General features: G+C 40.2%; 1 protein-coding gene across 14 annotated transcripts in view; it reads right to left on the bottom strand.

The window, feature by feature from the left end:
- Ipp (intracisternal A particle-promoted polypeptide) overlaps window positions 1–26,517 on the bottom strand; it is a 38,715-nt gene continuing 12,198 nt past the window's right edge. For 3 of the 14 annotated variants that reach the window (XM_006238640.5, XM_006238642.5, XM_017593275.3), the window contains exons 5-9: window positions 23,832–23,999; window positions 15,097–15,234; window positions 12,051–12,173; window positions 9,367–9,587; window positions 237–2,978 (exon numbers count right to left, since the gene is read on the bottom strand). In XM_006238640.5, the coding sequence (XP_006238702.1) occupies window positions 2,754–2,978; window positions 9,367–9,587; window positions 12,051–12,173; window positions 15,097–15,234; window positions 23,832–23,999 (875 nt within the window). In that variant the 3' untranslated portion in view covers window positions 237–2,753. Of the gene's footprint in view, window positions 180–236; window positions 2,979–9,366; window positions 9,588–12,050; window positions 12,174–15,096; window positions 15,235–23,831; window positions 24,000–26,517 lie in introns of those variants that run through there. The other 11 variants (XM_063287405.1, XM_006238644.5, XM_063287406.1 and 8 more) reach the window with 9 other exon arrangements.

Genomic DNA, 26,517 nt, shown 5'->3' with positions numbered 1-26,517 from the left:
TTTTGTTTGATTTTTTTTTTGTTGTTTATTGAGGCACTAAGTGCGGGGTTAGTGCATGTGAGGAGGTGTTGTTTCGTGAGCTCTCTATCCCTGCTGTAATTCTTTCTCCCGACTCTAGTACTTTATGTAGCCTTAAGCATTTGTCCTCAGCTTCCTCCAGTAGATGGGACTTCAGGTATCTGCCAGCACATATAAAATGGATAAAGTATTTAGAAACATACAAACATTTCCAAACATTTTGGAGAAAGATCACTTTAATTTCTTTGAAAATGGAATTATATAAGTAAATATACATTTCTAAAATTAAAAACAAAAGCCAGTGTAATACTATTAACACTTTGTTAATCCAGTAATGCTAATGAACTAAGTTAATTCAAAGAAAACAGAATTTTATTAATTAGTACATTCTTTCAAAAACAATGTGTTATGGCCCAAGAACTAGTGCACATTTAGCTGACGTTTCAGGACTCTGCTGTACTAATCATACATACCCAAATACTGAACATCTCGACATTACATTTCTGCCTTAGCCATTTAAGTCTAAAATATGCAAAACCTCAATAAAGGGGTTCTAACTGGCTAGCAGATAAAAGCGATGATGATGGCCTTCACAGTTCAGCAAAAAACGACTCCTATAATGACTATCAGGGACATGAAGCTTTTTAGAGGCCGTTTTAGATCCAAGGTAGTTAAAACTTGACAATTTTTGTCTATAAACCATTTGCACATATACAGGTTAAATCCCTGATAAAGATCTGAAATGCTTGGGACTAGAAGGGTTTGGATTTCAGAATACATCAGATTTTAGAATTTTTATGTAGCACTCATCAGCTGAATATCCCTAATTTTGAAAATCAGAAATCTATCCTTTTTTAAGATTTATTTAAGGGGGTTGGGGATTTAGCTCAGTGGTAGAGCGCTTGCCCAGCAACTGCAAGGCCCTGGGTTCGGTCTCCAGCTCCGAAAGAAAAAAAAATAAAAAGAAAAAAAATAAGATTTATTTATCTATTTTATGTATATAAGTACACTGTAGATGTCTTCAGACACATCAGATCCCATTACAGATGGTTGTGAGCCACCATGTGGTTGCTGGGAATTGAACTCAGGACCTCTGGAAGAGCAGTCAGTGCTCTTAACCACTGAGCCATCTCTCTAACCCGAAAATCAGAAATCTAAAATGATCCAATATCCAAAACCTTTTTTCTTCTTTTTTTTTTTGCATTAGATGTTCCCATTCAAAAACTTGCAGATTTCAGAATAAGGATATTCAAAACTGTACCTACAGCCATGTGTGGTGGCTCATACACTTGGCAGGCTGAAGCAGATAGAATGTTGAGAGTTCACCGTTAACCTGGGCTGTAGAAGTAAGGCTGTCTCAAAAACAAAGCAAGCAAAAACTGTAACTACAATTCAGCTTTTTCCAAACCAGGCAGTAGTAGTATAGTAAGCTATTGCATACGCTTACCCAAGGACAAGTAAACAAAGCTTGATAATCTAACAAAAGTCCCTCTTTCTAAAACTAAACAGTTGATAACTACCTAGGAAATAAAGAAACTTCTAAGTAATGATGCCTGGTGGGACCCTTATACCCATTACATACCACTTCAATAAAGAACTGTCATAATGGACTTAAAAGATGGCTCAGCAGTTGGGAGCACTGGCTGCTCTTTCAGAAGGCCCCAGCACTCACATGGCAGTTCACAACCATCATTAATGCCAGATTCCAGACAAAACTGCAGGTAAAACTCTCACACATATACTGAAAACCAACTGTCATCAAGGGGGATTAGAGAGAGGGCTCAAAAGCTAAGAGCACTTGCACCCCTTTCTAAGGACCTAATCGTTCAGTTCCCAGCACCCACATCAGGCAGCTTACAAACACCTGTAACTCCAGTTCCAGGGGATATTACTCCCTCTTCTGGCCAGAGCAGGCACCCGCGCATACATAGCCCACATATAGACACACACGTACACACACAGCCATATAAATAAAAATAAGTAAAAAACTTTCACCAAGAACCTATTAATTCCTTACCTGCATTCTCAGAATCAAAGCAAAATATTCTCTTAGACTATCAAAAGCAAGACCTATCTAGATATCTAGATATCCCAGCACTTAGGAGGCAGGAACAGACAGATCTCTCTGACTTTGAGGCCAGCCTGGTCTACATAGAAAGTTCCAAAACAGCCAGAGCTACATAGAGACCCTGTCTCAGAAAACAAAACAAAAAACCCAGATATTCACTATCTCCCTTCCTAATATTCTGCTGCCAATAAAATAATGGGGGACAGCTTCGGTGACTTCTCTGTAGGTCACGTGACATCAGGGAAATTATGTTCTGGATCAAATCATGAATTATAGAAAAATTTTAACTGTCTCATCTTTACACTATATACAGGCTATGTTTCCACTTGAATGGCACTGGAGGAATAACCAAAACACACTATTGTCTAGAAGATTCTAGCAAACAATTCTTACAATTAGGATTCTATTGAGAACTGAATAACTGTAAGGCATAAATACCGTTTGTATTGTTGCTAAGTTTTGAAAAATTGTAAGAGTACTTTATTAATTTAAGATATGTTCCATATCCATTCTCATTCAAATTAAAAAAAAATCATTCTTTACTCATCTATTCAATATATAGAATACTCAAAAGAATCAGAAGATCATATTACAAATACATGTTTCATTTGCAAATGGTCAGAACCTACATTTTCAAAATGTTCCTTGTGCTTCTGTGCCTTCGCTGTCACAATACAGCAACACCCCCTTCACAACGACTAGTGATCATATTACCAATTTCAGTCCAAGTATCTGAATGAGGGTTGTAAACTTCAACCGAGTCCAAAGTACCTGGGGCCAAGAAATCATGGCTAGAAGATCGGCCTCCAGAAACATACAGAAGACCATTGACTGCCACAACACACATGCCTGCTCTAGGCACTTTCATTGAAGCAACTTCAATCCACTTTTCCTAGTAAAATGAGAAAAGAATTAACATTAGTACTGTCATAAAAGGATAATAAAATTTCTGAGAAATTATATATTTAGACTTTACATGTTTAAATTCAAACAAAGCAATTAAGGAAATATATACAACTTCTTAAAATAAACTTTTACGTAGATATGATAAAACAGTGAATCTAGAGAAATGATAGTTAAACATAGCAACTATAAATTATGATCAGGTGATATTCTAGAAGTCTTGTAGAGGGACTGGAGAGAAGGCTCAGTGGTTAAAAGAACTCAATGGTCTTGCAGAAAACTGAGGTTCAGTCCTCAGTACCTACATGAGGGCTAACAACCATCTGTAACTCTAGTTCTACAGGACCTAACACCAACACTCTCTTCTGGACTCTGGGGGCACTGTATACATGTGGTATACAACATTCATGAAGGCAAAACACCCATACAAATAAAATAAAGAAATCTGTTTTAAAAAACATGTAGGAATCATTGAAGCCAAAATTCTGAGAACCTAAGTCTATAAAATGCAAGCAATACATTCAAAATGAAGAGATCATCATGTACCAAGGGGCAAATAGGCTTTATATTAAAAGACTTTTTAAAGATTCTTCAAAGTTTTTATTTAGGTAGCTGGAGTGATGGCTCGGCAGTTCAAAGGACTCGGTGCTTGTGGTGGTTTGAAAAAGAATAGCCCAATAAGCCGGTAAATTTGTGTCTGGTCACCAGGGAGTGGTGCTATTTGAAAGGATTAGAAGGATTAGGAAGTGTGGTCTGTGGGAGGAAATGTGTCACTAGAGGTAGACTTTGGGGTTGCAAAAGGGCATGCCAGCCCTAGGCTCCATCTCTCTCTGCCTAAAGATGAGGATGTAGCACTTGGCTACTGCTCCAGCACCTGCCTGCATGCAGTCCTGCTCTCCACCACAATAATGGACAACTCTGAAACTGTAAATAAGCCCCCAATTAAATACGCCCTTTCATAAGAGTTGCTGTGGTCATGGTGTCCCTTTACAGCAATAAAACAATGACTAAGACAGAAGCTGGTATTCGGAAGTAGGGTTTTGCTGTGATAGGTCTGCCTGACCATTCTGTTTGTTGAAAGAATATGGAAGATTTGGAACTTTGGACTGAAAAAAATCAATAGGATGCTTTAAGCCAGGCTTAATGGCCATACTAGTAGGAGTGGAAGACAGTGGTACTGAAAGAATTGTAAAGTATGATGGCCGCTGGGTCCAATAAGTTTCAGAAGGGAAGAATATATAGTGACTCAGAAACCATTCTTGTGATACATATACAGAAGAATGTAGCAGCAGAACTTGGCAATGTGATTCTAGCTTTAAAGTCAAGGATACAAGAAAAGGATTTTGGAATATCCCTCTGTGACTTCAGTCACTGAGAGCAGGCATGAGTTAGGGTCTTGGAGGACTAGAGAGGCCATTTCCTGAAGCTGTAAGGGTAAAGCCAGGATTTCTCTGGACCCCAAAATAATAGAGAATTCCAAAGTTGGAGGATTACCTGCCAAAGAGAGCTGCAGACCAGTTATGGAGCCAGCCTAAGAGAAGTCAAAAGAGCTGAAAGAAATTAGGGATTTGAAAAGCCCTTTGCATCAGAAAGAAATGTAAAATTTTGGAGTATGCAGCTGGGCAGTTGAGAAAATGCCTCCATAAGATCCAGCAGTAGAGCATTTTCTTAATTAGTGATGAGTGAGAAAGCAGACTGAGCAAACCACAATGAGCAAACTAGTACACAGCACCTGCCAATGTCCTCTGCATCAGCTCCTGCCTCCAGGTTCCAAGGCTGTGAGTTCTTGTCCTGACTTCCTTCAGTGATGGATTCCTAACTACAATGTGGGAGCTTAAGCCAGATAAACCCTTTCCTCCCCAAGCTGCTTTTGGTCAAGGTGTTTGTTCCATCATGGCTATAGTAACCCTAACTAGAACATATATACACATATAAAAACAATAATTGAATATCTTCTAGAAATCTATTTCTTGGGCTGGAGAGATGAATCAGTGGTTAAGAACACTGATTTCGGGGCTGGGGATTTAGCTCAGTGGTAGAGCGCTTACCTAGGAAGCGCAAGGCCCTGGGTTCGGTCCCCAGCTCCGAAAAAAAGAACCCCCCCCAAAAAAAGAACACTGATTTCTCTTCCAGAGGTCCTGAGTTCAATTCCCAGCAACCACATGGTGCCCTCCAACCATCTGTAATAGGAATCTGATGCCCTCTTCTGGTGTGTCTGAAGACAGCTACAGTGTACTTACATACATAAAAATAAACAAATCTTTTTTTTAAAAAATCTATTTCTTAGTTTGTGTGTCTGTAGACATGTGTGATACAGCATGTATATGGAGGTCAAATGACTACTTCAGTTCTCCGTATGTGGACTCTGGGGTTGAAACAGAGGTTACCAGGCCTGCTCTACAAGTGCCTTTACTCACAGAGCCACTAGGCCCTTTAAGAGGTTTTTTTGTTTTGGGTTTTCAAGACAGGATTTCTCTGGGTAGTCCTGGATGTCCTGGAACTTGCTCTGTAGTCCAGGCTGGCCTCGAACTCACAGAGATCCACTTGCCTCTGCCTTCCTAGTACTGGGATAAACGTTGTGCATCAACCCCTGCCCTGTTCCTTTAAGAGATTTTTAAAGTTTTGTGCTAACAAAATCCTTCTAATTTTCCAGGAGAATAATATACTGTACAATATTCTCCAGATTTATTTCAACATGGAGACTTTATTTCTAGGACCGTCAGGTAGAGTTCATAACCTCCAGAATGTATTTGCAAGAAACAAGTATTACATTTTTATATAGCTTGAAAACAAGGAATGATTTTTCCACAGTGAAAAGTTATATTTTAAGGTTAGGTATGGGGAATACTCCTTTAATCCCAGGACTCAGGAGGCAGATGCTGACAGTGCTCTATGAGTTCAAGGCCAGCCTGATCTACAGAGTGAGTTCCAGGACAGCCAGGGCTACACAGAGAAACTTCATCTCAAAAAACCAAACCCTAAAAAAACAAACAACAAAAAAGCCCCAAAACAACAACAAAAAAACCCAAACAAACAAAACAACAAAACCCACGAACAAAAAACAAAGCGAAACAAAAATCCCCAAAGACCTATTTAATTTTGTTGGTGTGTATGTGTTTTCACATGTATGAGTTTATGTGCAGTACATATATGCAAGGGCTAAGGGAGGGGTGTTGGAACTGGGAGTTACGAACTACCTGATTTGGGTGCTGGAAACAAAATCCAGCTCCTCTGGTAGAGCAGTAAGTGATCTTAACAGATGACATATTTCTCCAGCCCCACAAGTTATTTCTTTTTTAAATAAAGGAAGCCACTTGTGGTGGTCCATGCCTTTAAACCTAGCACTTGTGAGACAGAAGCAAGAAGATCCTGGTGAGTTACCATCAGCCTTGTCTAAATAGTGAGTTCCTAGCCAGCCAATGATACATGGTGAGGCTCTGTTCAAAACAAAAAAATAGGAATGATGATGATGATGACGACGACAGTTAAGAGCACTTAGAGGATCTGGCACTCACACAGACACACATACAGACAAAACAGCAATGCACATAAATCAATCAATTGATCCAATCAATCAATCAATCAATCAATCAAATATGTAAGTAAAACGGAAAGAAGAGAGCCTGGAGAGAGATCATTAGCTAAGAGGACTTGTTGCTTCTGGAGGATCTGAGTTTAAATCTTATCCCAGCATCCATATGTGGAGGCTAATACCCACCTGTACTTCCGGAGGCTTATTATCTGACCTCACATTGGAGGCACACAGACATAAACATATAAATAAAAACAAACCTTTATTTCTTTTTTTTTTTTCGGAGCTGGGGACTGAACCCAGGGCCTTGAGCTTGCTAGGCAAGTGCTCTACCACTGAGCTAAATCCCCAACCCCCTTTATTTCTATTTTTAATTTAATTTATTTATTTGGTTTTTCAAGACAGGGTTTCTGTGTAGCTCTGGACGTCCTGGAACTTGCTCTGTAGACCAGACTAGTATTGAACTCACAGAGATCCACTAGTTTATGCCTCCAGAGTTCTAGAATTAAAGGTATGGGCCACCATCCCCATCCCCAGATATAAGGTTTTAGAAATGAAATAGTAGATTACATTTGAAGGCAAAAAAAAAAATCTATAATTACAAAGAACATCACAAAACTGGCATAGTTGAAAAAAATTTACATTTAATTAAGACAAATTTGGATGCCTTAGAGTTATGTTTGCAGTTAGAGAGAGCTTTACCTTTCTCCTAAAATGTTCCCTGACAAGAATAAAGAGACCATAGGCTCACTTTGTATTGTTTCTTTAATTTCCATCAATGGGTAATACAGAACTATTGAACAGTATGAACCAAACATGACAGAAACTAAGAAAGAAACAGACAAATCCACATTTACAAATGTAAATGTTACTAAGCCTTTTCTTTCTTACTGATTTCTCAGACTGCCTTGACCTAATAGATATTAAGAACACAAAAGGGGGTTGGGGATTTAGCTCAGTGGTAGAGCATTTGCCTAGCAAGTGCAAGGCCCTGGGTTCGGTCCCCAGCTCCGAAAAAAAAGAAAAAAAAAAAAAAAAGAACACAAAATACCAGCACGATACAAATTCTTTTCAGAATTTTTATGAAATGTTTATTAAAATAGGAACAATGCAAATGTGTTCTTTGATCAAAATGAATTTAATTAGAAAAAATCTTAGATGCCTGAGGCAAGAGGATGGCCAGCTAAAGGTAGGTCAGGACTACAAGAGCTCACTCAAAGGCACCCTAGGACTTGTAATAAGACCTTGTCTTTGTTTTGCTTTTGTTTTCCAAATAGGGTTTCCCTGTAGAGTACTGGCTGCCTTGGAACTCACTCTGTACATCAGGTTGGCCTTGAACTCAAAAGATCTACCTGCCTTTGTCTCACAAGTGGTTGGAGACCTGTGATACCACCACCCATCAAAGACCTTATCTTAAAATATGCACACACATAATAATAATAATTAAAAAATTTTAAGTTAAAAATATAAACAAAACTGCAGGTATATGTGCATCCCACCAGGACTGACAATTAGAATCTAATCCCTAGTACCCATATAATAGAGAGAACCAAGCCCTGCAAACTACCCTCTCATTTCCACATATATAATGTAGAGATCACACACGCACACACATACACACTCTAAATAATAAGTAGACTTAAATAAAAATTAAAAAGAAATAGAAACTAGTACTTAAAAATATGTGGAAAATCTCCATATACTAGTAAATCACATTATATATATATTTCATGTTATTGTGTGGACCCAGCGACCCACAGTGTCTCGGTGTGAATTTGACTATTTAGTTAATATTCTCAAAGCAATAAGATACTTTTAACAACCCACTGGCCCAAAAGAATTATCAGAAATTTAAAAAATATTTTAAGGTAATATTAATTAAAAGACAGGAGAACCTGGAGAGATAGCTCAGTGATTAAGAATTCTTACTGCTCTTACAGATGACCCAGGTTTGATTCCTAGCAGACTCAATTGATACCCCACAACTGCCTGTAATTGAAGTTCTAGGGGATTCACTGCCCTCTGGTCTCCATTCATGTTGTACACATAAAGTCACGAAGCCACAACATGTACACATACATAAAAACTAATAAAGTTTTAAAAACTGAAACAGAACACTATCAAATATGTAGGATGCAGAGAAAGTAGTACCTAAAGAAAATTTACAGGGCTGCAGCCTAACAGAGTCAGGACCATTTGTACACACAAGACACTAACATTTTTAACAGCTTTAAATTATGTGTATTAGTGTTGTGCCTTCTTGTGTGCGTGTGCTGCCAAAGGCAGCCAAAAGAGAATGCTGGATGCCTTGAAACTGGAGTTACAGACAGTCGTGAGCTGCATGTAGGTAGGTACTGGAAATTGAACCTGGGTTATCTCCTGCAAAAGCAGCCATTGATTTTAGTCATTAAACAATCTCTCCACCCTACACCAAAACTTAAAAGAACATTATAGCTATAAATGATAAGAAAATGAAGATTTATAATCTGACATCTCAGTTAATAATTTAACAAATTAGAAAAGGGCATAAAGGGGTTGGGGATTTAGCTCAGTGGTAGAGCGCTTGCCTAGCAAACGCAAGGCCCTGGGTTCGGTCCCCAGCTCCGAAAAAAAGAAAAGAAAAAAAAAAAAAAGGGTAAAAAACCAAAATACACAAGCAAGAAAAAAAAAATAGAAAATGGACAGCAATTAACAGAAATAAAAAAAATGACATGTAAAGTTTATTCTTTAAAAAAGATAAAATTGATAATCAAAATAATGAGTGAAAGAGAACAACACATCACTACAGATCTAACAGGTATTATAAGAAAATAAGGCACTAAACATTTGAAATCGTCCAACCTACCTCTTCAAAGGAGTATTTTTCTACAGTATGAAGGGCGTCTTGTGTCTCATTCCACCCTCCAATAGCATAAATGCAGTCATTGAGTGCTGCCACCCCAAGATATGCTCTTCTGGTTCCCATAGGAGGAAGTGGAGACCAGCGCTTGGAAAGTGGATCATAAACCTCAAAGGAACGGAGCTCTAGTCCCTCATTGCTGATTCCTCCAACTGCATAAATTAAACCTGAAAAATGGCAGATTTGTGCTCAGTTTCTATTGAACAGGTACAGGCCAACCATGGTGACACAAGCCTCTGATCCAGTACACAGGAGGCAGAAGCCGTCAGACCAGCCTGGTCAACATAGTGAGTTCCAGGACAACAGCAGGAGCTACAGAGTGAGACCCTGTGTTAAAAAAAATTAAACAAACAAACAAACAAACTGTTTTTGTACTTTCTCTCTACTTAGGTGTTGATGTGAGAAAATGACACTAAAGGAAGACACATCAAATACTTTATGAAAACAGCTACTCTATCTAGATTTTTTTCCTGTTCTTTAAAAAAACACTATTTGTGTGTGCATCTGTAGATCTATAAAAGTAGGATGGTATAAAACCAATATGAACACTTACTGGTGACTACAGTTTCAACAAAGAATGACAGGTTGGTTCCACATGCTGTATAAAGGATGTTGAGTTCAGATGACAATTTTCAGGAGTCTGTTATTAATGCCCACCATCAAGTTGGCAGGCCTGGCAGCAGGCAAATTTACCCACCAAAATATTTCTTTTCTTTTTTCTTTTTTCTTTTTTTCCAGAGCTGGGGACCGAACCCAGGGCCTTGCACTTGCTAGGCAAACGCTCTACCACTGAGCTAAATCCCCAACCCCCACCATTTCTTTAGCACCTGTCTGAAGTTTCTTTACTTTTGGGGTGTGTGTGTGTGTGTGTGTGTGTGTGTGTGTGTGTGTGTGTGTGTTTTAGATAGGATCTTTCAACTAGCTAGCTTTCAGGCTAGCTTTCAACTCATAGAGATCCATCTGCCTCTGCCTACCAAGTGCTGGAATTAAAGGTGTGCATCACCATACCCTGTAACTATCTTTGCTACTTTGTGAGTTTTTCTTTTTTTTTAACCAGTTATTCCCCTTCCCTTCCTGGTTTCTCCTCCTATTACAAGGTAGGAGAGAAAGAAGGATAGACAGATAGAGATCCCCGAATCTAATTTCTTTCTTCTTGTTTTGTTTTTTTGAGCATGACTACTAACAAACTACAGCCAACCCCCTCAGTGACCAACAGTCACCCATCCCCCATGAGGGTTCTAACATTTTTATACCCTCTGAAACGTTCCCAGAATTACAAATATTTTAAGACCAAAGAAACTCTGCACTGGCAAAACCACACCTCTGCTGAAGCACAAGGCAAATCATAGTTGCTGCTGTGGACAGGCCACAGCAGTCCCACATCCCACACCTGGATTAAAATGAAAACAAAGGGCTGGAGAGATGGCTCAGCAGTTAAGAGCACTGACTGCTCTTCCAGAGGTCCTGAGTTCAATTCCCAGCAACCACATGGTGGCTCACAACCATGTGTAATGGAATCCAATGCCCTCTTCTGGTGTGTCTGAAGGCAGATATAGTGTACATATACATAAACATATATATAATCTTTAAAAAATGAAAACATTCTGACAATATTTTTATGGATTTTTAAAAAGAATTATTTATTTTATGTCTGGAAGTACACTGTACAGTCACTGTCTTCAGACACACCAGAAAATGGCATCAGCTTCCATTACAGATGGTTGTGAGCCACCATGTGATTGCTGGGAATTGAACTCAAGACCACTGGAAAAGCAATCAGTGCTCTTAACCACTGACCATCTCTCCATATTTCTGTGTTTTTTAAAAGAAATCCAAATTTCAGAATTCTCACTATAATATCTGGCTCCCATCTGAAGGTTTTTTTTGTTTGTTTGTTTTTTGTTTTTGTTTTTGTTTTTTCCGGAGCTGAGGACCGAACCCAGGGCCTTGCGTTTGCTAGGCAAGTGCTCTACCACTGAGCTAAATCCTCAACCCCCCATCTGAAGTTTTCAACATTAGAAAAAAATTATTCTGACACTACAGAAACAAAATGTCAATAATACAAGAGGTAAAAGCTAGAATTTCTATATTATTAACACTACTTTTTCAATAACAGACCTAAAATATATTTTGAAAACAGGGCCTCAAGTAGTTCATTAACTTACATCTATTTGCTTTGCATATCATATGCACATGTGTGCACACCACAGGCCTGTGTGGAAGTCAGTGAACAATTTGCAGGAGGTGGTTCTCTCTTACCATGTGGGTTTCAGGAATTAAACTCAGTCACACTTGATAGAAGCTCATTTACCTTTTGTCCACCTCTCAAATTGTTTTTATAAACAGATTTTTACGCGCGCACACACACACACACACACACACACACACACACACACACACACACACACACACACACATCTTGCTAGGGATACACAGAGAAACCTTGTCTCAAAAGGATGCAGCACCGTGCCCTGTTCCCCCAAATTATTTAACTTGACTTCTATATCTTCAAAATTATTATACTAATCAAGGCCAATTCTAAGCAAAACCACACATAAGTGTACATACACAGCAAAATGATAACTACTGTATTGCTGGTAACTGAACAGAAAAAAACATTTTATAAATACCTTGCATTTCACAGCACCCAAAGTAGTAGCGTGACACTGCCATGTTGCCAACAACTTCCCATTTATTTTCATCAGGATCAAATCGTTCAATGGTGTCACCAATCTCAGCTCCAACCCACCCACCTGTAACAAAATGGAAAATAATAATTTCTGAGACGAGGGAATCTTCCTTATGATAAAGACTTTAGAAACCACCTCGTCCATCTTATAGATGACTCCACAAGGACCAGAGGTGACCTAAGCTGACATGAAAAGTCAGACTGTAAAGTTCGGATTTATTCATCATAGAGTAAAAAAAACAGAAAACTTTAGCACATTGTAGGGGAAATACAATTTTCCAAAAACTTTTTTATTTTTAATTTTTGGAATAGTTTCACTATATAACCCTGGCTTTTATGGAACTCAGAGCTTTGCATGCATCTGCTTCTGAAAGCTGGGATTAAAGATATGTACTAACAGTCAGATGGTGGTGGGACATGCCTGTTACGAAAGCTTTTTTTTTTTTTTTAAGATTTATTTATTTATTTATTGTGTATGAGCACACTGTAGCTGTCTTCAGACACACCAGATCCCATTACAGATGGTTGTGAACCACCATGTGGTTGCTGGGAATTGAACTCAGGACCTCTGGAAGAGCAGTTGGTGCTCTTAACCACTGACGACCTGTCCAGCCCTGAGTTTTGTTTTGTTTTTTAAAAACCCAGTTATGTGAATACATTTTTGTTTTAATCCCAGGTGTGGGATAAAAGGCTGCTTCATAGCAGGTGATTACGATTTGCCTCATTTACTAGCAGGGGCGTGATTTTTGTCAGCTGCAGATAAGTTTAATTCTGGAGACTCTGGAGGAGATATAAGGAGAGAGCTCCAAGAGGGCCCGGAGTGGCTACTGCTTCCCCTGCTGATTCCTCTCCCCTCCCTCCCTGCCAGTCCCTCCTGCAGGTCCCTGCTGTCCCTGCTGCTGTGTTTGCTATTGCTGGACTGCTGGAGATTCTGATGATGAAGATTGGACTTGCCCCAGGACCCCAGTGCTCCTAATCAGCAGAAGTCGCCTATAGAGGTCTATGTTCTCTTTTCCCTCTAATCTTCTCCTGCACAGTGTTGGAAGGTTGGAAGGGAAGTAGAGGTATAAGAACCCAATAAAATAATAAAACAAATCTGCCAACAGATACCTTTAATCCCAGTACTCAGGAGGCAAAGGCAGGCAGACCTCTGAGTTTAAGGCCAGCCAGGTCTACAGAGTGAGTTCCAGGAAAGTCACGGATACACAGAGAAACCCTGTCTAGAAAAACAACAACAAAAAGCACTAATATACCTGACCACAAGACTCTTTCTTTTTTTATTCATTCCTTTTTTTTTAAAGACAACATATTATGTAGCCCTCGCTGTCCTAGACCTCATCATGTAGATCAGAATGACTTTGAGCTCAGAGATGATCTGCTTCTACCTCCCATACGCTCCTTGTAAACTAGTTTTTTTTTTTTTTTTTTTTTTTTTGGTTCTATTTTTCGGAGCTGGGGACCGAACCCAGGGCCTTGCGCTTCCTAGGTAAGCGCTCTACCACTGAGCTAAATCCCCAGCCCCTGTAAACTAGTTTTTAACATGACTTTAGTAGCTTCAAAACAGTAAATACTTACCAAGGCCAATCCTAAGCCAAACTACAGTATACTACTTATTTAGGATGAATTTAAGGACTTTCCATTCCCAAGTATCATTTTCTAAATACTCTCCAGGTGTGTGTGTTTTTCTTTGGACATAGTAGCACTGTGTAGTCCTAGATTCCCTGAAGCTCACTATGAAGACCAGGTTGGCCTTGAACTCAGGTCTGCTTGCCTCTGCCTCCCGTGCAGTTATTTTTGTTGTCTTTTCAGCTGGATTACTGTTCTTTTATTATTTCTTTCTTTTTGAGATTATAATTACATCACTCCTTCCCTTGTTTTCCTCCTTTCAAGCTCTCCCACATACTCTTTTGTCTTTAAATTCATGACCTCTTTTTTCATTAATTCATTAATTATTTTACATACAGACATGTATATCCTATATATTCCTAAATACATAAGAACAACCTGTTCAATCTATATGCCACTTGTATGTATTTTTACAGGGCTGACCTTTTGGTACTACATAAGTTGTCGGTGTGCTCTTCCCTGGGGAAGGCTACTTCTCCACTCTTGTCATTGCTTGGTTGTCTATGGGCTTTCCTCCCTCCATGTTCAGCTCATGTTTAGGCAGTCATTTGGGAAGACTTCTGAGGTATCTTCTGATGTTCCCTAAAGGCAGTCTTATAACACTGACCTACACACTTTCCACCCCCTCCCTTGCAATGATCCCTCAGTCTTAGGTGATGGTTTTGTATGTTTCTCCTCCTCTTCTTTCTTCTTTTTCCTTTCTTCTTTCTTGAGACACGATTTCTCTGTGTGTAACCCTGACCTCAAATTCACAGATTCACCTGCCTCTGCCTCTTGATTGCTGGGATGAAAGGCGTGTGCCGCCACCACCCGACAGGTGTCTTATATTTTGAAAGGATTTTATAGAACTCACTGTTTTAGGGTTACTTACAGTAATCTTCCAGAGCGCTGGCCCATTCTCCAATTTTTGAATTTAAAAACTTTCCTTCATTCCTATATCCCAGCCAAACCTAGTCTAGTGTTTCTCACTAGAAACACTGGACTACAAATCAAGACTCTGTCTCAAAACAAAACCACTTGGTTTTTTGGTTTTGTTTTAAAAACAAGGTTTCACTTTTGCAGCCCCTTCCAGGCCTGGAACTTACTACGTAAATCAGGTTGGCCTTGAAATCCCAGATTCCTGCCTCTTTCGGCCCAAGATCTGGATGCAAATTTCTTACGTCAATAAGGAATGTCTCTAAAATCTGTAGGATCCCAAGAATTTAATCTCAGTTGTTTGTTCTTGGTTTTTTTTTTTTTTTTCTTTTTTTCGGAGCTGGGGACCGAACCCAGGTCCTTGCGCTTGCTAGGCAAGTGCTCTACCGCTGAGCTAAATCCCCAACCCCTCAGTTGTTTGTTCTTAAATCAAACAGCATAATTACCCAAAGCATAGATTGCCCCGTAGCACACACACACTCCCAATCCACAGCGGGGGTGATTCATTGAAGCAACAGTTGTCCATTGTTTAGTAACTGGATCATAACACTCAGTACAGTCAAAGATCATCGAATCCTTTTCTCCTGATTTAAAAAAGACATCAAGCTTAGTGAGGCTTACATAACAGAACTATAACACGATACTCGGCAACACTGGCATTCTCTGTTTTCAGAAATCAACCATTATGACTAATTTTAAAATACACATTAAAAGTCTTTGCCTAGAACGAAATTTTTTTTTTTTTTGGTTCTTTTTTTCGGAGCTGGGGACCGAACCCAGGGCCTTGCGCTTCCTAGGTACGAAATATTTTTAATTCAAAGCACTGTCACTTATTAGAGACCATTTACAGAACAAAGGCACATGACCTTTTTAAAAAAAAATATTTATTTTATGTATTCATATACACATTATTTTATGTATTCGTGTACACTGTAGCTGTCAGACACATCAGAAGAGGGCATCAGATCCCATTACAGATGGTTGTGAGCCATCATGTGGTTGCTGGGAATTGAACTCAGGACCTCTGGAAGAGCAGTCAGTGCTCTTAACTGCTGAGCATCTCTCCAGCCCCCGCATATGACTTTTTATAAATTTTTTTTTTTGGTTCTTTTTTTTTTTTTTTTTTTCGGAGCTGGGGACCGAACCCAGGGCCTTGCGCTCCCTAGGTAAGCGCTCTACCACTGAGCTAAATCCCCAGCCCCTTATAAATTTTTTTTTAAGATTTTATTTTATTGTATATGAGTACACTGTAGCTGTCTTCAGACACACCAGAAGAGGGCATCAGATCCCATTACAGATGGTTGTGAGCCACCATGTGGTTGCTGGGATTTGAACTGAGGACCTCAGGAAGAGCAGTCAGTGCCCTTAACTGCTGAGTCATCTCTCCAGCCCCCGCATATGACTTTTTAATTACTCTAATTCTACCACCTAAACAATTCATGTAAATTTTGAAGAAACAATTTGCAGTTTTACACTCCCCATTTTATTTTAGGTAGTAATTCTAGTTTATGGCCTGGTACAATTTGAATTTTAATATAATTAAAATCCATATGAAGCAACAAGCAGAAAATTTGAAAAATTAATTCTTTTTTTTTTTCCTTTTTTTTCGGAGCTGGGAACCAAACCCAGGGCCTCAAGCGCTCTACCACTGAGCTAAATCCCCAACCCCTGAGAAATTAATTCTTAAAATAGAATTGTGATTAAAAGACTGGAGTGGGCAGGGAAAAGCTCTTTTCTTTTTTTTTTTTCCGGTTCTTTTTTTCGGAGCTGGGGACCGAACCCAGGGCCTTGCGCTTCCTAGGCAAGCGCTCTACCACTGAGCTAAATCCCCAACCCCGGGAAAGATCTTTTCATCAATGGTTTAAGCCCTGGAATGTCTACACTCCAGTAAATAACCCAAAGCTATGTGCATTCGAACAACTGATTACACTCACCAACTCACACACACCAAAAAGTAAGTGAACTGGTTGAGGAAAAGGGGTTCAGCATCCATCCATAAAGTCCTAGGTTCAATCCCCAGTAACACACTCATCATCATCTAAGCAGATTTGCAAGTGACAGCTGATTTGCTGAGACAGTGGCGCACGCTGCTGCACTGCTTCATTCCTGGCACACCGGAAGCAGAGGTGAGGGGACCTCATGTCAGCCTGGTCTATATATGAGATTTTGTCTCAAAATAAAACTCTTCAAGAAGTTTAAAATTCTGACTTAAAGAACATATGGAAAGATAAAGGTGCATAATGCTCAGGAATGAAAGCGTCGGCGTGGAGACTGGAGAGACTGCCTGGTAGGTGAGAACACGCGTGTTTTTACGGAGGACCAGGGTTTGGTTCCCAGCACTAACAGGATTGCTCTAGGTCTACTGGACTCACCCTTTTCTCCTCCTCATGCATTGTGCACATATATACACATAAGGATATACATACAGTAAAACAAAGCTCTTAAAAAACTCAATGTTAACTCTGAGAGGGAGAAAACCTTAAGCAGGGAGAAGAAAAAAAGCATGAGGGCCAATGGGATATACGTGAAATAAAGGCAGAATGGAGGATGAAGGAGATCAACAAGAAAGAGACCGAGGAGACAGATGCCATAACGAAACACATGACTGTGCCAACCTAAAAGTATCAATGTGAAAAAACCAATGTAAAGATAATTGTGTCGGGGCTGGGGATTTGGCTCAATGGTAGAGCGCTTGCCTAGCAAGCACAAGGCCCTGGGTTCGGTCCCCCGCTCTAAAAAAAAAAAAAAAAAAAAAAGAAAACGGAAATATGCCCTGAATATGTTATAATTTACATTTTATGATTCACAGTGATATATATCAATTTAAATAAAAATATGTGGACACTGTGGAAAAATTGATGTATAAATGTGGTGGTTTGAATAGGAATGGCTCCCATAGGCTTAAATATTTAAATGATTTGTCATTAAGGGGTGGCAGCAGGGATTAGGAGGAAGTGTGTCAGTGTGTCACTGGGGGGTTGGGGGGGGCAGACCCAGTGTCTCTCACTTCCTGGTGCCTGTGGATCCTGATGTAGAACTCTTAGCTCCTCTGGCACCATGTCTGCCTGTTTGTTGCCATGCTGATAATGGGCTAAATCTCTGACAACGTAAGCGAACTCCAATTAAATGCTTTCCTTTGTAAGAGTTGCCGTGGTCATGGTGTCTCTTCACAGCAATAGAACACTAGCTAGGACAAAGTACAACCAAGAGTAGTCAGACCCTAACAGAAAAGAATAATGAGAGAAAAACAGCCCTGTCAGATATTAAATCTGTTTTGTTTTTTGGGGGGGAGGTGGGGCTAGGGGTGAGAAGGCATATATTCATAAAGATCAGAGGAGAGCTTGCAGGAATTGGTTCTCTCCTTCAACAATGTGGGTCACACAGTACCTCAATTAGAATTTCTCTTGCTATGATGGCCATGGCCATCATGACCATAAGCAACTTGGGGAAGAAAGGGTTTGATTGATCTTACGCTTTGCACCCTGAGGGAAGTGAGGACAGGAATTCAAGGCAGGAGCTGATGCAGAGGCCACAGAGGAATGTTGCTTACTGGCTTGCTACTCATGGTTTGCTCAGCCTACTTTCTTATAACACTTAGGATCACACCTGCCCAGGGGTGGCACTACCCACAATGGGATGGGTCCTTCCACATCAACCATCAAATAAAAAAATGCCCTACAAGCTTGTCTGAAAGCCAACACAATGGAGGCATTTTCTCGGTTAAGAGCCGTTCTTCCTCTATGACTTTATCTTGTGTCTAGTTGACTAAACATTAGCCAGCACAGGGAACTTGGTCCTCAGGCTTGGCAGCAATCATTCTTATCTGCTGAGTCATTTTTCTTGCCCTAAACTAAGATTTTTTTTTTTTAATAGAGCCAAAGTAATTAAGACAGGGGCAGACTGGGGCTGGAGAGATGGCGCAGTACGTAAGAACATTGTCTGATCTTCCGAAGGACCTAGGTAAAATTCCTTGCACCTGCATGTCGGTTCTCAATTGTCTGTGACTTCAGTTCCAGGGGATCTGACACCCTTACACCAATACATGTAAAAGTTATTTTAAAAAAATAGGGACAGATGAAAAACTAAAGGAACATGACATTCCAGGATATGTCAAAGTTACACAGATCAATGGGGAAAAGAGTCCTTTATGCTAGTTATGATAACTGGTTATACATGAAGGGGACAAAAAGTCCTTCCCTATGGCATACTATCCATACAAACTAAACTCCAAGTCCATTATGTACACAAATGTAATAACAAAGTTTTATTTAAAAAAAAAATAAAGGTATAAGGTCATGAGTTTTGAGTAAGAAAGAATTTCTTAAGTTACCTCATAAAAAATAATAGGTATGACTACATTAAAACTGAAAATACTTGTTCATCAGAAAGATGTCATAAAAAGAAAGAAAGATACGGGGTAGAATGTTGGGATATAGCTCTGTTGATAGAATGTTCACCCAGCACACATTAAGCACTGGCTTGGTCCCTGCCACCATATAACACACCCATAACCCCAGCATTTGGAAAGCAGAGGCAAGAACAACGTTCAGGGTCACCCTCAGGTACAAAAGAGTCCTGTCTATAAAGAAGTGAAGCAGTAGAGGATTCGCTCCATCAATAAAAGCCTAGAGTCCCAAATAGATGAAGAATTCATCTGACGGATTAGAATTAGCACAGCAGGTTTAAGACTACATATCCTGATGTGCGTGATGGCTCATGCTTTGAATCCCAGCACCTGGGAGGCAGCAGCAGGTGGGTTTGAGGCCAGCTTGGTCTCCAAAGTGAGTTGCAGGATGGCCAGGGTAGTTTGAGAAAAATCCTGTCTCACAACAACAACAACAAACGACAGAACAAAACAAAGACTACCTATCCTTAGCTACTTGCAAAGTTGATCCCTGGCTGGAATCGGGAAATATGGTGGATAAACAATGATATAAAAATGTCCCAAAGTACCTCATGAAGCCGAAAAGCTTCTGTAAGCCAAGGGTGTAATCAATTGGCACCTACAGGAAAAATTGGCAACCTACAGGTTTCGGAAAAAAAACCTTCCCTAACCCCATATCTGATAGAGGGCTAATATCCAAAATATTTAAAGAACTGAAGACGCTAACCTCCAAAAAAACCAAACCACCCAATCAAAAAATGGGATATAGAGCTAAACAGAGAATTCATAACAGAGGAATCTCGAATGGCCGAGAAACACTTAAAGAAATGTTAAAAGTCCTTAGTGATCAGGGAAATGCAAATCAAAACAATCCTGAGATTCTAGATCAAAAACTCAGCACATGTTGTCGAAGATGTGGAGAAAGAGGAACACTCCTCCACTGCTAATGGGATTGCAAACTGGTACAATCACTCTGGAAATCAATCTCTAGAGGTTCCTTAGAAAATTGGAAATAGATCTACCTTAAGGCCCAGCTATACCACTCTTGGGCATAACCCAAAAGATGCTCCAACATATAACAAAGATACATGTTCCACTATGTTCATAGCAGCATTATCTATGATAGCCAGAAGCTGGAAAGAACCCAGCTGTCCCACAATGTATACAGAAAATGTGGTTCATTTACACAATGGAATACTATTTAGTTATTAAGAATGAGGACATCGTGTTTTGTACGTAAATGGATGGAACTAGAAATTATCATCCTGAGTGAAGTAACTCAGACCCCAAAAGACATGCATAGTATGTACTCTCTAGTAAGTGGATATTAGCCAAAAAAGTACAGAATACCTAGATACAACCCACAGGACTCAAGAAGGTTAATAAACTGAAGGCCCAAGTGAGGATGCTTCAATCCTGCTTGGGAGAGAGAAGAAAACAATCACAGAAGGCAGAGGGAGGGAGGGATCTGGTGGGAGAGGGGGCAGGAAGGAGAAAAGGGGAACTTGATCAGGTATGAGGGGTGGGGAATAGAGAGAAGCCCTGAGGGCCAGCAGAATGAATGAAAAAATAAAACAGGGGTCAGGGGGTAGGGGAGTGAGGGAGAGGGACCTTAGATGAAATGCCCAACATTTGGGGAGAGGGAACTTGTAGAGTCCACCTCCGATAGAAAGAGCATCAAGTGGAGGGATGGAGTTGCCATCCCACAGTCAAAACTCTTACCCAGAAGTGTTCCTATCTTAAGAACTGCAGGGATAAAAATGGAGGAGAGACTGAAGGAAAGGTCACCCAGTGACCAGCCCAACTTGGGATCTATCTCAAGGGGAGGCTCCAAGGCCTGACACTATTACTGATGCTATGGTGTGCTTGCAGACAGGAGCCTAGCATGGCTGCCCTTTGAAAGGCCCAACAAGCAGCTGAGACAGATGCAGATACTTATACCCAACCAATGGACTGAAGTCGGGGACCCCTGTGGTTGAATTGGGGAAAGGCTGGAAGAAGCTGAGGTGGAGGGCGACCCCATAGGAAGACCAGCAGTCTCAACAAATCTTGACCTCAGTGATTTCTCAGACACTGAGCAAACCACACACAAGCTGGTCCAAGGCCTCCAATAAACATACAGCAGAAAACTGCCTGTTCTGGCCTCAGTGGGAGAAGACTTGCCTAATCCTCAAGAGACTTGAGGCCCCAGGGAATGGGGAGAACACATCCTCTTGGAGACAGGAGGAATGGGATGGGGAACTGTGGAAGGGCAGACCAGCAGGGGGGGCAATGACTTGACTGTAAAAAAAAAATAAATAAATGTCCCAAAGTAATGAGTGGCTTGCTGTTCCTGAACTGTTTATATAAGCTGAACACATGATTTCCTTCCTAGGCCCTGAAATCCAGTTTACTTATTCTTTGTTTTGAAGCAGGGTGTTGAGGTACATTGGAAGGTGCATCTCTGTATTTTCAATTGTTAACTCTGTACTAGTAGAGAGCTAAATGCTGGTAGGATCTTGCTATTGTTACTTCTATGCCCCATCCCAGGTCTCATATTTTTTTTTCTTTCCTTTTTTCAGAGCTCAGGACCGAACCCAGGGCCTTGCGCTTTCTAGGCAAGCGCTCTACCACTGAGCTAAATCCCCAACCCCCCCAGGCCTCATATTTTGTAAATGTTAATTTCTTCCTCATTAGCCAAGGGCAATCTAAAATTTTATGTGTTGTCTGTAATAAAGAGCTGATGGCCAATGGGCACAAAGTGGAGGTGGAACTTCTAAGAGAGAGAGGGAGGCTGGGAGAAGAAATGAGATGTGGGAGCTTCCTCATGGTGTAGGTGAGGGAGGCTTCCATACTGCCCAAATAGTACAAGTGCCCTCGTCTGTTGGCATATCCCTTGACACAAAATAGAGAATCCTAGCAAACTAGTGGAACCTCAGAGTAGGCCTGGAATAGGGTGGTAGCTGTGTCCCTGTCTTTACATAAGTCCTCTTGGGTCCTGGCAACCTGACACCTCCACAAAGTACCAGTGGGATGATTGGCTACCACAGAGCATCTATCGCTTCCTCATTGGTCCACTGCTGGATAGAAAGGCTTGCTGCTGTGCAGTGTAGTAGATCTGCACCTCCATACTGGTCTCCAGTCTGTTTTCCAGGGCTCTTGACTTCACCACCCTCACCCACTCCTCCATCCCAGATCCAACACCATGGCACACTTATGGATATATACACACAAATAAATAATAAAGAATGCATAAAAAAGATTCTCAAACATGAGTCTGATTATGGGAACAAATTTACTATTCTTCAATAAAACTGTAGCCACCACTAAAACTATAGCCACCACTAAATGTTTAAATTGGTTTTATGCCATTTTTCTTTTAAAGCTGGGAAAATTGAAGCAATTAAACTAAAATAAGGGTATCTTTTTCTAAGAAAAAAGGAAAAAAGATGGTGAAGTTAAATACAGTGAAGGGTAAAATGATAGTGATATTTTCTTGAAAAAGAAAAACATCATGTGGAACATGGATACATAATGAAAATGGATTTTTCTTTTTCTTGGTTTTTGTTTTTGTTGTTGTTGTTTTTGTTTCTGTTTTTTGAAACAGGGGTTTAATTGTGTAGCCCTGGCTGTCCTGGAACTGACTCTGTAGACCAGGCTGACCTCGAACTCACAAAGACCTGCCTACCTCTGCCTCCAGTCCTAGGATAAAAGGCATTCACCTCTAGACCTGGCCCTGACTTCTTTTTGTACTATTTTTTAACGTTTTATTTTTATTTTGTGTAGTGTATTTTGTCTCCATGAGCACTATACTACATGTATACAGTGTCTGCAGAGCCAGAATACGGTGGGTGTCGGATCCTCTGGAACTACAATTACAGGAGGCTGTTAGCCACCCTGGATGTTGAGAACAAAACCTGGGTCTCCTGGAAGGGCAACCAGTTCTCGTAACTGCTGAGCCATCTCTCTGGCCTCTCTTTCTTTTTTGAGATAGGTCTTATGTAACCCTGGCTGGCCTCAAACTACTCGTGCTGCTGAGAAGGACTTTGAACTTCTGACCTCCTGCCTCCACTTCTTGAGTGTTGTGATTACAGCCAAGTACTACCACTGTGATTTATGCAATGCTGAGAAGTGAGCCCAGGGTTTCCTGCACGTTAAACAAGCCCCTGGCCAATTGATCTACATCTTCAGCCCCCAAACTAGATTTCCCTTCAACAGTAGACAAGGAGCCATTCTGGAGTTAAGAATAGGACAATAACATTATCAGATTCAAAATGTAAGAGCAGATCTTAGAGATGAAGACAGGAACATCGAGCCTGAGGTACTGTAATGTTGAGGGAGCTGTATCTATATAAATACTGTCCGACTGGCTACAGGTGTGAGAGAAAGACAACTGGAGGATGACTGAGGTTTGAGGGGATCTTCAACTCATTGGTAGTGAGCTCACATACATGAGGTTCTAGGATCAACCACTCAGTACTGAAGGAACAAAAAAGATGTCCAAAGCTTTGTTCTGACCCACTAGGTAAATCATTGCTACAATCCAGCATATGGAAAATCACAGACGGAAAATACAGATTTTGGTGTAGACAAGCTAATTGTGAAGTACATATTTGCATATAGTTTAAGTTCAAAGAGATGGTTATTTTCTTTTATAAATAAATATTTTTTTATTAAAAACACCTAGGGGAGAGGGGAGGAAACAAAGAGTGAAGATAATCAAAGCACATTTCATAGTTACGAGGTGGGGAGCGGGGGACATATACCAACAGTGTAGCCAAGTAGACTAATGAGAGAAATGAGATAGTTTATTATTACCTCCAATAGCATAGACCATTCCTCCTAAAACTGCAACTCCAAGACCGCACCGAGCCTGATGAAGTGAGGACACAGTGGTCCAGTACTGGCTAAAGGTATCGAAACGCTCTACACAGCTGAGGGCTCTGCTGTCACTCCAACGCCCCCCCTGCAGCCGCGTGTATCCACCTAAACACAGAAAGGAAAAAACACAGCAACCCACTTACTGCTAAATACAGAAATGGAAGTAGGGAAGAAAATCTAGGTCTCTGCATCTAAACATTTATATAGCTTAGACTGTCACCTCTATAAAAAGAGTATATAGGGGTTGGGGATTTAGCTCAGTGGTAGAGCGCTTGCCTAGGAAGCGCAAGGCCCTGGGTTCGGTCCCCAGCTCCGAAAAAAAGAACCAAAAAAAAAAAAAAGAGTATATAAAATAGATCACTCTCAATTATGCCAAGTCCTGGGAAACTATGGCTTCTATGCAATGGGATGTTAACCTCCCTGTTTAACCACATGATCTCATTTATAATAGAAGGCAATAACAAATATATGCCTATGTCATGTCCTCTAACTAATTATAAAGTTTCACTATGACTTTTATATGTCTCAGTTAAAAACAGTGTGTAGAGATGGCTCAATGTTTAAGTGTATGCACTATTGCAAAAGACTGGGAATGACCTGTAATTCCAGGGGTCTGATGCCCTCTTCTGGAGTTTGCAGGCAACTGTACTCACACATTCATGTTTCCACTCAGAGATACACATTCATATAAGCACATAATTAAAAATGAAAAAAGAAAAGCATATCTAAAAAAAAAAAAGTGGGTTGAGGGCTGGTGAGATAGCCAGTGGGTAGAGGCATTTGTCACTTAAGTCTGAAAACCCTAGTTCAATCCTTGGAACCCATACTAAGGCGGAAGGAAATAAGTAACTCCATAAAAGTTGCTCTCTGATCTGCGCTCACACACAGACCATACACATAGTAATAAACAGAAAACAAGCTTTTAAAAAGTAAAGCAACAGCTCCAAAAAAAAAAAGAAAAGGAAAGAAAAAAAAAAAACAAAAACAACAAAAAAAGGCCCTGGGTTCGGTCCCCAGCTCCAAAAAAAAAAAAAAAAAAAGTAAAGCAAAAGTCGGGCAGTGGTGGTGTGTACACCTTTAATCTCAGGACTTGGGAAGGAGAGGCAGGTTGATCTCTGAGTCTGAGGCTAGCCTGGTTTACATAGTGGATGACCAGGGCTACACAGAGAAACCCTGCCTCAAAAAAGTAAAATAAAATAAAAAATAAAACAAGGTAAAAATAATTAATTGAAATTCATGTTTTTGGGTTAGAGAGTTGCCTCAGTGGTTAAGAGCACTGACTGCTCTTCCAGAGGTCCTGAGTTCAAATCCCAGCGACCACATGGTGGCTCACAACCATCTGTAATGGGATCCGATGCCTTCTTCTGGTCTATCTGAAGACAGCTACAGTGTACTCATATATATAATAAATACATCTTTAAAAAATATTCATGTTTTCCATACCCATCCACTTGGCAAAAAAAAATTATGTATAGTAATTATATATACACTCCAAAAGAATGTTTACATGATATGTAAAAATATACATAAAATTCATCATGTGTAATTATGAGCTACATTATATATAAATAATTATATAGAAACCACAGCATATCTAGATTTCTGGATAAACTTATATGCTATATACATTTACCAATTTAATGGTTTAAAATTAAAACATTTTGACATATTCCTCCAATTTTTTTTTTTTTGCACAAATCCACTTTTTTTAATTTTTTTTTTTTTTTGAGACAGAGTCTCTCTACATAGCCCTGGCTATGTACATAGCTTCGAACTCACACAGAAAAACTAACAGATAAAACTTTATCACATGATCTGTCTTCCTAGTGCTGAGACTGAAGTCTCTTTAAGTCCTTTTCTTTAGTTTAAATCGGGAGGGGACAAGATCACACGGCTCCGGCTGCTTTGGAATTTGACATGAGCCTGCCACTGGTTCTGAGGGCCTGAGTTACTTTCCTGGTCACTCTGGTTTGTTTCGTTTGCCTCCAGGAGTCACTGTGTCCTCTTTTGCTTTATACACATAAGTACATCTCTTGCTTGAGCGAACTCGCTCGGTTTCATCTTGGGCATAAACATCTTCAGTTCTAGGATGAGCTGAGTGTTCTTTACCGCTGGAGAACTTGCTAACAGCCAGCAAAACCAGCCTTGCACCACGGCCTCCCGGACATACTTGCCTTTTAGAACTTCTGTTCCTAGCAGGACTATGCAGATTCCAAGATAGCAGAACGAGTCCGCTGACGTTCTTATGCTGCCTAAACACTTTGGAAACCACTCAATCCTAATGATTATCTACGACATTATGAAGAGTTCAAATTTTAAATATAGTTCCCTTGTTTTTCACTTAAATTTAAGGCTTTTAAAAGACAGTGCCACACTGTAGCCTCAGCTACCCAGAACTCACTAAGTAACCCAGGCTGACTCAAGATGGCACTCCTGTCTCAGCCTCAGAATGCTAGAATTGTAGGCATGAGCTATTATGCCTAGCAAAATTTTAACTTTTACAGAAACGTTTCTTGTGCTGGTGAAGCAGCTCAGCAGGGAACGGCACTGGCTGTCCCGTCAAATGACCTGAGTTCATCTCCTGGGCCCTACAAAGTGGGAGAAGCAACCAATTCCTCTAAGT

Source organism: Rattus norvegicus, chromosome 5 (genome assembly GCF_036323735.1).
Source record: "Rattus norvegicus strain BN/NHsdMcwi chromosome 5, GRCr8, whole genome shotgun sequence".
Lineage (NCBI taxonomy): Eukaryota > Metazoa > Chordata > Mammalia > Rodentia > Muridae > Rattus > Rattus norvegicus.
The sequence above is the reverse complement of the archived record's forward strand: the minus strand, read 5'-3'. Positions and strand labels throughout refer to the sequence as shown.